The sequence below is a fragment of the Herpailurus yagouaroundi genome, unplaced genomic scaffold (genome assembly GCF_014898765.1).
Source record: "Herpailurus yagouaroundi ecotype Mexico unplaced genomic scaffold, PumYag 213, whole genome shotgun sequence".
Lineage (NCBI taxonomy): Eukaryota > Metazoa > Chordata > Mammalia > Carnivora > Felidae > Herpailurus > Herpailurus yagouaroundi.
The window spans coordinates 9,924,335-9,936,463 of record NW_024412444.1 but is presented as its reverse complement, the minus strand read 5'-3'; the positions used below and the strand labels follow the sequence as shown (position 1 = coordinate 9,936,463).

At 35.1% G+C, this 12,129-nt stretch overlaps 1 protein-coding gene across 13 annotated transcripts in view; it reads right to left on the bottom strand.

The window, feature by feature from the left end:
* CFAP20DC (CFAP20 domain containing) overlaps positions 1-12,129 on the bottom strand; it is a 238,572-nt gene that overhangs the window by 145,781 nt on the left and 80,662 nt on the right. For all 13 annotated transcript variants that reach the window (XM_040454584.1, XM_040454589.1, XM_040454595.1 and 10 more), the window contains one exon: positions 4,889-5,003. In XM_040454584.1, coding sequence (XP_040310518.1) covers positions 4,889-5,003 — 115 coding nt within the window. The remainder of the gene's footprint in view (positions 1-4,888; positions 5,004-12,129) is intronic.

The following is a 12,129-nucleotide window of genomic DNA, read 5'->3' as shown; positions in this document are numbered from 1 at the left end:
TTTTTTTATTTGAAAGGTTGAACATTTAATGGTAACTGGAATAGTAAGTGGCCTATACATAAATATTCATATTGGTGTGGCTATAAGAATATTTATTTGCTGCCTTTGGCTATGTAAAGGTTTTAGCTAAAGAACAAAGCAAAGTGGAGTATTTAGCAATTATCCTCTAAATTGAGGTTGCAAACTGTATGCTCAGAGGGCCTATGTAGATAACCCAAATGTATGAAGCAGGAAGGGTCTGAGTGCACCTGCATTCTTTATGAGTGGAGAGGACTAAACTTCACACAGAGCTCAAAGCTCTGTTAAAAGTGTGCAGTTGGGGGCGCCTGGGTGGCGCAGTCAGTTAAGCGTCCGACTTCAGCCAGGTCACGATCTCGCGGTCCGGGAGTTCGAGCCCCACGTCAGGCTCTGGGCTGATGGCTCAGAGCCTGGAGCCTGTTTCCGATTCTGTGTCTCCCTCTCTCTCTGCCCCTCCCCCGTTCATGCTCTGTCTCTCTCTGTTCCAAAAATAAATAAACGTTGAAAAAAAAATTAAAAAAAAAAATTAAAGTGTGCAGTTGCCACTCGGCTTCAGCTGACTGCTCACTGCACAACAGACAATATTGACAATTTCTGATTTATAAATGTTAGCTAAAGAGCTTTAAAATACTGTGCTTCAAAGTTTACCACCAAAGTATCTACAGTTCCTAAGAAAGTAGATGTGAAGAAAGTTTTGGCAAAAAGCAGAGAACTAGAGCAACACCACACCAACACCAAGGAGGATCCTAGCAATGGCATTCTGAATGGGTGGTGCTCTCTCTCATCTTACTTCTTGCTATAGAAGGTTCCCCTAAAACACGGTTCAGCTTTAATTCGATAAGGGCCCAATGGGAATAGACTGCATTAACAGTGGAAATGAAAGACACTCTGCACTGTAGCATCTCTTGGATTGAGGGGAAAGGAGTATAAGTTTTAGAACTGAATTTTTAAATATCTGTTTGAATAGTACAGAATACTTCTGGGATTATCAAGCACATTTAGAAAGGTACATGACAAACTCATTTATTTTCTCTCCCATGTCAGGAGACACAGTTAGATTTGCCAATTTGGTTGAACAAATATTTATGGAGCACTTACTACATGCCATGTACTTATAGGGACTAGGGATAAAAGTCAATTAAGACAAGCTTATAGTCTAAAGGCGGGGAGATACATAAGCAAATATGATTTAGGTACAGACTGAAGAAGGGTTATGAAGATCATGAATTTGTGAATGGCAATGGTGAACTATACCCCAAATATCTAAACCACAGAGGGGATATCATGGAGGGCTTCCTGGAAGATATAGCAACCAAAGACCAAACTGAAGCTATAATCCTTATCTATGACTTAAGACTGTGCCAGGCACTGTTCTAAAAGCCTCATGTTTATATACTTGTGTAAATCTCTACAACAATCTTAATAGGATGCATATCTCATATTATCTGCATTTTATAGATGAGGAAAATGAACAGAAACTTGCACAGGGTCACATAACTAGTAACTGTCAGAATTCAGATACCATGCTCTTAACTTCTATATATTACTTATGGGTTTGTATTTAACAAAATATAAAATAATTAGAATACATTACAAGCAGTTATGACTTGGTGATTTCACTGGGATGGGGAATGCTATAGAAAAAAATGTCTTATCTTTGCTTATTGCTTAGGACTATCTCAAATGTAAGTGAACAATTCTTTCCAGATTCAACCAGAACACTATAGAAAAAATATTTTATCTTTGCTTATTGCTTAGAACTATCTCAAATATAAGTGAACAATTCTTTCTAGATTCAACCACATTGAGGAAAAAGTTCTAGATATGTTACAAATATTATGACTGCTTTGCCTTTTAAAATTTAGCATGACTTAAACTTACCTAAAATAGCGACCAATTTGCTTTCTTCAGACCAGGATTTTTTATTTTTATTTTTTTATTTAAAAAAAAATTTTTTTTTTCAATGTTTATTTATTTTTGGGACAGAGAGAGACAGAGCATGAACGGGGGAGGGGCAGAGAGAGAGGGAGACACAGAATCGGAAACAGGCTCCAGGCTCTGAGCCATCAGCCCAGAGCCTGACGTGGGGCTCGAACTCCCGGACCGCGAGATCGTGACCTGGTTGAAGTCGGACGCTTAACCGACTGCACCACCCAGGCGCCCCAGGATTTTTTAAAAACTACATGTAACTATTCTCCACTGAGTCATCTAACTGGAGAGTGGGAAGATGAGGTAGATGAATCAAAGAACACTGCCCCACAGGACCTATTACACATATTACTATTTATTTTTTAGTTTCGGCAGTACACTTCTTGTATCGTTAGATACCTGGTGCTGCTAGCACAAATTCATGTGACTTATTGTTAAATAAGAAATATTGGTCAATCAAGTTCACTTGCGATGTTATCAAGGTTCACTTGTAAAGAAAGATAATATTTGATTTTCAAATACTGTATTCCTACAAATAACACTGTGTGTGTGTGTGTGTGTGTGTGTGTGTGTGTGTGTGTGTGTGTATTATAGCCATGTACAGAATGATCAGTTAAAATTTAAGAAAATATCTAGAACTTCAGTTAGTTAACTGACAAAGGGGACTGAACCCACAAAAGCAAGGTAAAGACAGATTTGATTCATTTAACCGCACACAGAAAAGTGTATTGGTCTCACATACAATTTAAAACTCTTGGAAACCACCTAACATTGAACTCTAAAAAATCTTAGATGAATAAGGAAATCATACGTAAACATAGAAGGGTGAATGCAATTTTATATTATTATAAATGAATTATGCACCACTAATTGCCCTGTTACAGACTCCAACTCTATTACATATACAGTGAGTTTTACATTGCCTTCTTACATTTGCATGTTGTTAGAGGACTTTTATTTCTACTCAAAGAACTCCCTTTAGCATTTATTGTAAGACAGGTTTAGTGGTAATGAATTCCATCAGCTTTTTTGTCTGGGAAAGTCTTTATCCCTCCATTGTTTCTGAAAGACAGCTTTGCTAGGTATCATGTTCTTGGTTGATTTTAAGTTTTTTTTTTAAATATTTATCAATATTTCTTTTATATTTATCATATTCTCTTCTGGCCTGAAAGGCTTCTGTTGAAAAATCTCCCCATAGTTTTACGGGAATTCCTTTGTATGTAACTTCTCTATTTTCTCTTGTTGCTTTTAAAATTCTTTCTTTGACTCAACATGTAATTGTAATATGTCTGTAATATGTCTGTGTAGTCTTATTTGGGGTCCTTTGGGCCTCTTGGATCTGGATATCTATTTCTCTCCCCATGTTTGGGAAGTTTTGAGCCATTACTGATTTAAATACACCTTCTATCCTTTTCTCTTTCTCTTCTTCTTCTGGAATTCCCATAATATGAATTTTGGGAATATTCCCATAATGTAAATTTTCCTTGTGTCTCATAATTCTCATGGGGTTTTTTCACTCTTTGTCATTTCATTTCACTTTTTACTCCCCTGACTGGATAATTTCAATTGTCTTGTCCTCCAGGTCACTCATTCTTTTTTCTGCATGGTTGAATCGCTTTTGAAGCTCTCTATTGAATTCTTCAGTTCAACTTCCTATATTTTTCAGCTCTAGCATTTCTGTTAGTTTGTTTTTGATCTTTTCTATTCCTTTGTCAAAAATCCTGTGCTGTGTGTAGTTTGTTTTCCTAAGTTCATTGAGTTGTCTGTCTGTATGTTCTTGTAGGTCACCAAACTTCTTTAAGAAGATTATTCTGGGGGCACCTGGGTGGCTCAGTCGGTTCGGTGTCCGACTTCAGCTCAGGTCATGATCTCACGGTTCGTGGGTTCGAGCACTGCGTTGGGCTCTGTGCTGACAGGGCAGAGCCTGGAGCCTGTTTCGGATTCTGTGTCTCCCTCTCTCTCTGCCCCACCCCTGTTCACACTCTGTCTCTGTCTCAAGAATAAATAAACATTTTAAAAAAAAAAGAAGATTATTCTGAATTCTTTGTCTGACACATCACAGATCTCCATTTGTTTAGAATCAGTTATTAGAGCTTTATTAGTTTCCAGGTGTCATATTCACCTGACTTTTCATGATCCTTCCTTATACTGGCATCCATACATCTGAGTAAGTGGTAAAAGGTTTCTTCTAAAATAAATGTATTTAAGATCCCCAAAGGTGAGTTATTTAAAGGAAAGTATTAATCACAGGTTGTACACAAACATGGTAAAGTCATGAGAGTAGTACTAAAATAACTGAAGTTTGAGAAAGACTAGTCAAGTCATATCAGGCTCAAATTTCTTGGCCTGTAACCTACAGTTTACATTTCCATACATTATTGCTGCTTTAGGTCTTAGAGGTTACACAATAGGCATAAAATCTCCCAACCTATATCTGACTGTTGTATTACAGGACTGCTGTTTCCTTAAGGCTATTTTTTGAAAATCTGGCCACAATGATTAATCATTCTTTGTTCTCCAAATGTGTACCAATTTCCAGCCTTCAAGCTTCTGTTCATGCTGTTCCTTCTGCTTGGAATGCTCACTTCCCTTCTCTATCTGTTGAATTCTTACAGTCCTTCAAAGGCCCAAATAACTGTAATCTTCTTCATGCAGCCTTTCCTCATCCTGCAGTCAGATGGGCTTCTTTCCCTTTCATGGTACCAGTAGAACTTCTCTCTTCACTGAGCTTTCTATCAGTTTTGGTAATATTACAGATGCTCAAATAATTATATTCTCCCACCTAGTGGATTTTAAGCTCTTTCATGGGAGGGAAAGGAAGAGTATGCATTTTATTCTTTTTTATATACTTAACAAAGTACCTTATACACAGAGTAGGCCCATAATTAGTATTTGCTGAATTTAAATTTAATATTTTAAGCAACATTCATGTGACACTTACAATTTTGCGCTTGATCATGAAAAGTGGGATTTTTGCATGGAGAGGAGTTGAGGACAGTTCCTTATGGACCGTTGATAAATACAATCTTCTTTTAATGTTCCCTAAATCAGTAATTCTGAAAAAAGAAAGAAAAGAGAAAGATTTTCAACAATATAATAACCGCTGCTTTGGATAATCATCAAAATGATATAGTTTATCATATAGGCCCTTTCCAATAGGGAGATCAAACACAGAATTTAAGAACTGCCTTTTTTTTTCTTTCAAGGAGTAATAAAGTTTCTTCCTTAAATTCAAAGTGCTCACAAGCCTGAATGTATAAATTCACTTAATATGCTAATTTATTTCAGTACTCTACACTAGATTTCCACAGTCTTCTAGCCTATGAAAAAATTCAATTTGTATGAACTGAGAAACTGCTAGCTTTTAATAACCATGCTTGTTCCAGCCCCTTAAGCTTGTGTTATCTTGGGACATACTGTCACCTACTAAATAGGAAAACATTATGGGTTTCTTTCCCTAGAAATGCACCTGTCATTTTATATAGGCTCTTAGTCTGCTTAGAGACAGACACAAAACACTGACTGTCGGTTTCACTTCCTAAGCACATATCTTCAAACCAGAATTATAATACACAAGTTTATTGCTCACTATTCAGGTCAAGCCACAGTGATACCAAGGACACTGAATTTGAACATCTTTAATAGATTTAGACCACAGTCATGATCACAAAGATTAGGTTTGCTTCAAATTGATAGAGGCTCATTTTTATGTTCTGCTTCCTTTAGGTCTCAGAGGCAACAGGAGGCTTAAAATCTCCAAACCTGTCTCAGGCTGCTATATGGTAGAGTTGATGCTTATTAAAGACTGTCTTTTTACCGGAGAATAGTGATGTTTTTACCATTTTTAGCAACTTTATCTACATGTACAAACTGCTAATTTTCTACAATTAGTAATCCCCCAAGCTGGCAACATTTCATTCAAATGAACTACTATTAATATTTACAGTGTAATTAAATATTTTAAGTCAACATAGCCTTTTCTTTTTTAAAAGATGTTTATTTATTTCACTTGATCTTAGCCAAAAGGCCAAGCAGCGATAAGATGTTTATTTATTTATTTGGAAAGAGAGAGTGTGCATGCAAGTGGGGGGGGGGGGCAGAGAGAGAGAGAAAGAGAGAGAGAGAGAGAGAGAGAGAGAGAGAGAGAGAGAGAGAATCCCAAGCAGGCTCTGTGCTACCAGCGCAGAGTGCAATATAGGGCTTGATCTTACAAACTGTGAGATCATGACCTGAGAGCCAAAATCAAAAGTCAGATGCTTACCCAACTGAGCCACTCAGGTGCTCCAACATGGCCTTTTCTATAGCTTTTCCTTATCTCCCTTCCTACTTTTCTAATCTCATTATTTCTTCCCTCTAAAATACATATTCTTCTGTAGAAAAACTATCAGTGAACAATGTTACGGATAAATACAGTAAAAATTAGATGAGATGAATTCAGAGTATGCCCCACCTAAAAATTATACCCTACCTGCACTAAACAATACTATAAATTTATTTAAAAAGCAATAAAGCCTTTCAATCCATAGTCAGAGGTAAGGTTAAAATGCAAAAGTGTTAAGCTTACTGCAGTTTTATATTTAGATGTATAAGTAAATATAGTATAATATTTGCCCCAAGGCAGTGTCTTCAAAGTGGGATGAGCACAAGGGGAGGTGGGGTGGTTAGAGCTATCTTTCATCCCATCCTTTACAAATATTATTTTTGTGCACATTTCCAAATAAATGTGTTTTTGAAATAAATAAATGTACCTATGTGGGTAGTGTGCTCAAACATTTTACCAATAGGGCACAGGATCAAATATGTTTGGAAAGCATTGTCATGTTATTAGGTCTCTTGTGTAAGAAGCTCTGGTTAGAAAAATAGAAGGAAAACCATATTGGGATTCTGGAAAAGGAGAGGGAAGAAAAAGTTCCCTCACATCATACAAAAAGTTTGGTTGCACCAACCAAAACTCAGTTGAGCACAATCTTATTAAAGCTCTGCTTTGCTTATAGAGAAAATACTATGTCATTTTTATTTGAATTGGTAAGGATCAAACTCCAGAAGAATATTTGAGCAGACTACCATTTTATCCACATATAGAACTACAGGAACATTCATTCATTCACATATTTAAGAAAAAGCTCACTGAACCAGACAGTATCCTGGGAGTACACTGGGGAATATGATGGTGAGAAAAGCAAGGTAAAAAAGGAGAAAGAGAAAAAATAAATGCCAGTTCTCCTAAATGCAATGAAGAAGAAGAGACGGAATTAGATAACATCAAGAAATGATCTACTTTATAATAAAGCCAGCAGGGTTAGGTAGGACCTAGGAGGTAAAAAGAAGGCATAAAGTAGAAAGGGTAGCCTAGAGCCAAATCATGCAGGGTCTTTAGCCAAGGTGAAGGGTTTTATAAATTTACTGTTCACACTAGGAGAGTCAACATTCCACCTTGCATGATGAATGGATATCATAAAAACAAATAATTATAGTCTCTTTGATTTCTTTATTTTATATGTATAACTGAAATGAGGATTTTAGAGTACAATCTCATGTGCTTTGATAAATGTATACACTGATGTAATCACCACTCCAAACAAAATATAGAACATTTCCATCACCTTAGAAAGTTCTCTCTTGGCCCCCTCTCATCAATCATCACTCCTGATTTCTAACATCATGTCTAAGTTTTGTCTGTTCTCAAAATTCTTATAAATGAAATGGTGTAGCATATACTCTTCTGTGACTGGCTTTTTCACTTAACATGACATTTTTGAGATTTATCCATGTTGTAACATGCACCAATGATTCCTTTCTTTAATTGCTGAGGCTTGTATGGCTATGCAATTTATCTATCCATTCTCTTGTTGATGGATACTTATTTCCGGTATGGGTTTCTCATAAATAAGACCTGTCTGAATATGCCTGTGAGTTTTTTTGAGAACAAGTATTTTCATTCTCTTGATAACTAGGAATGGGATTACTGGGTAGTTGGGGAATAAATATGTATAATTTTATAGACTCTATAGATATTTTATAGGTTTCTCATAAATAAGACCTGTCTGAATATGCCTGTAGAGTCTTTTTGTGAACAAGTATTTTTATTCTCTTGATAACTAGGAATGGGATTACTGGGTAGTTGGGGAATAAGTATGTACAATTTTATAGCAATAATTCTCCAAAGTGATTGCAGTGGTTCCATACTCTCAACAACTTTTGGTACTAGCAGACTTTCATGTTAGCCAATTCTGGTTGGTATGAACAAATATCATTGCGATTTTATTTGCATTTGTCTTATGAATGACACTGACTACTTTTTTTTTTTTTTTTTTTTTTTAATAAGCTTTATGCCCAACATGGGACTCAAACTCACAACCCTGAGATCAAGAGTCGCTCACTTCAATGACCAAGCCAGCCAGGTACTCTCACCTTGACCACTTTTACATGTGTTTACTGGTATGTCTTGTGTAATGTCTGTTAAGTCATTTGCTCAACTTTATTGGGTTGTTTTCTTATAATTCTGAGAATTCTTTATATATTTTGGATATTTGTCCTTTGTCATATATATGCATTGTGAATACTTTCTTGACTATTATCATAATGGTATCTTTTGTTAACCTTTTATTTGGAAATAATTTCTCACACAAAAGTATCAATAGTACACAGAAACTCATATACACATTATCTATATTAGCTTATTGCTTAATGATACCTTTTGATTAGCAGAAGTTTTTAATTTCATGAAGTCCAGCTTATCATTATTTACAGTCGCACTTTCTATTTCCTAAAAAATCCCTGCCTAGCCCAAAGTTGCAAAGAAGATACTTTTCTATGTTTTCTTCTAGATCTTTATAGTTTTAGTTTTTCATTCTATGATCCATCCAATATTAATTTCAGTATATTATGTGAGGTCGTGGGTGTGGTTCTTTCTGTATGTTTATCAAGTTGTCCCAGCACTATTTGTTAAAGATTCTCCTTTTCCAAATTGAAATGCCATGGTACTTTGCTGAAAATAAATTGTATATGTGTGAGTGTGGATCTATTTCTGGGCTTTCTATGGATCCATTTGTTTCATTTATCCATTCTTCCGCCAATGTCACACTGTTTTGATCACTCTGGATTTGTAGTAAGTCTTGAAAGTAGATGAAGAAACTCTTTAACTTTCTGTTTGTTTCTTGTTTTTTTTTTTGTTTTTTGAGGTTCATTAGGTCCTTGCTTTTCCAGATAGATTTTAGGATCCACTTATCATTTTCTATAAAAAAAAGTTGTTAAGAGTTTTGGATTGTGTTGAATCTATAAGATCAATTTGGGGAGAACAATATTGAGTTACCCAATCCACTCACATGGTATTTATTATGTATTTGTTTAGGCCTTGTTTAATTTCTTTCACAATATTTTACAGCTTTAATTTTAGAAGTCTTGTGCAGCTTTTGTTAAATTTATTCCTAAGTATTTTGTTTTTTGATGTGATTGAAGATAATTGCTACTAGTACATAAAAATTTCATCGATTTTTTTATATAATTATTTCTGTGACCTTGCTTAATTCACACATTACTTTTAGTAGTTGTTTTGTAGATTCCTGAGGATTTTATACATAAACAATCATGTCTTCAGTGAATAAAGACTTTATTTCTGTTTTTTTCAATATTTTCACTTTTTCTTGCATTACTGCAGTGGTTAGCACCTCCAGCATATACTAAATTGAAATGATGAGAGCAGAAAACCTTGCCTTGTTCCTAATCATAAGGGAAAAATGTTCACTATGGTTCTATTACATATGTTAGATATAAGTTCCCTTTAACATATTGAGGATCTTGTCTTTTCTATTTCTAGTTTTTTTTAAGGTTTTTTTTTTTTTTAAATTCATGAAAGGGTATGGGATTCTGTCCAATGCTTTTTCTGCATTGAGATAGTCCTGTTGTGTTTCTCCTTTATTCTGTCCATATTTTGAATTATACTGATTGACTTTCAAATGTGAAACCAACTTTGTATTCTTGGTATAAATTTCAATTATGCTAGTATTTTGTTGAAGAATTTTACACCTGTGTTCATGAGGTACATTGGTTTGTATTTTCTCATGATATTTATATCAGGTTTTGATAACAGAGTTAAGCTAATCCCATAAAGTGATTTGGGAAGAGTTTCCTCCTCTTCTATTGTCTGAAAATTTATTTAAAATGGTGCTAGTTTATTTACTTTTATTTTTAAATGTTTATTTACCTATTTTGAGGAGGGTAGGGGCACAGAGAGAGGAAGAGAGAGAATCCCAAGCAGGTTCCACGCTGTCAGTGCGGAGCCACATGCAGGGCTCGATCTCACCAACTATGAGATCATGACCTGAGCTGAAAACAGGAGTCGGATGCTTAATCAAATGAGCCACCCAGGTGCCCTAAAATGGTGCTAGTTTAAATGTTAATAGAATTAATGTAAGTCTAAAGCTTTCTTTGTGGGAAGATTTTGGTTATATATTCAATTTAACAGATTATGAGGCTATTCAGATTTCTAATTTTTGTTGTTTCAGTTTTAATACATTGTGATTTTATTGCCTTAAAAGTTGTTCATATTATTCCCTTTACTATCACTTAACATTAGTAGGATCTGTAGTGGTATCCTGTCTCTCATTCTTGACATTGGTAATTTGTGACTTTTCTCTTTTTATTATTCAATCCCTCTATGGTTTATTAAGTTTAACTTTTTAAAGAAACAACTCTTGGCTTTGTAGAATTTCTCTATTCTTTGTTTTCAATTTTATTGATTCTTGGTTCTATGTTTATTTCTTTCCTTCTACTTATTTTAGGTTTAATTTCTTGTTTTTCCCCCTTCACTTCTTAGGGTGGAAAGTTAGATAATTAATTTTAAACCTCTCTCTTTTCTCATACAAACATTTAAAACTTATAAAGCTTTCCTCTAAGCATTATGTTAGCTGTCTCCCACAAATTCTGATATGTTGTACTGTAATTTTCATTCAGTTTGAAATATTTTCTAATTTCCCAAATGATTTCTTCTTTGAATCTTGGGTTACTCAGATGTGTGCTATTTAATTTCCAAAAAGTACAGTCTTTCCTATATATTGCATTGCTATTGGTTTTTATTTTAATTCCATTGTGGTCAGAAAACATACTTTGTTAAGTTTCCTTTTTAAAAAAATGTAATAAGACATTGTTTGATTCAGAATATGACTGATGGATGGTCTACATGCACTTGCATTTCTTATTTTTTTTATTTTAAAACTTTAAAACATTAAAAACTACTTTCCCCAAGTTTACTCAGTACTGATCCATTTATCTATAGGCCATTCTTTCATATTTCTGGGCAAGTCTGGCACCTAGATCACAATTTTCTTCTGCCACCATTCTGGGTAACTTTATCTACACAAGAGAGCAAAATTTAATTTAAACTTAAACCTTTTCCACCATGACAATCAACACATCTATTCCATTTTAGCACCTTATACAGATAGCCCTACTTTGTAGCCCATCATGACTAGGAATTGTTCAACTTCAAGGTCTCCATTTCAAATTTTCTTCCTGATTTCATTAATTCATTCAACTAGCATTCAGTCAATGCCTTAACAGCACAACACAAGGCACCAGAGATATGGAAGTAGCTAAGTTGCAGAAATCATTCTCCAGTATGGAAGGAAAAATAAACATTCTTCAGTAGCTGTTTTAGCACATTTCATAGATGTTATCTTATTAGGTCTCACAAAAATCCTTCACTAAAGGCAGTAGTGGAAATTAGAACTCCATAAACTAAGGAAGCTACTAGTGTATGGAAATACAGCTAGGTAAGTAGCAGAATGTTAAAATTGCCTCTTTAAAATCCACCACGATTTCTGTGATATGACTGTATGGTCACTACCATAATAGCCTGAAGCTCTTTCATTCATTCATGCTCAGTGGCCACTATTTGCCACATGCTGTGCTAGCAGTGACAAGGCTGCCTTGGTGCCCTCCTCGCAGAACCACAGCCAAACACTTTCAATACAATACTTGTTCATCTGATAAAAACCACATACCCTTTTGCTTCTCCCCTTCTCACTCTTTTAAAACCATTTCCTGCTCAATTCTGGCTTCCAGTCTGGATCCAATTTTCTAATAGGTCACAAACATGTGTCTTACACTATGACTCCAGTTAAAGCCTCCTGAAAGGATGATCCAAAGCTAGAAAGATGAGTGTAGTAATCCACTAGAATGTGG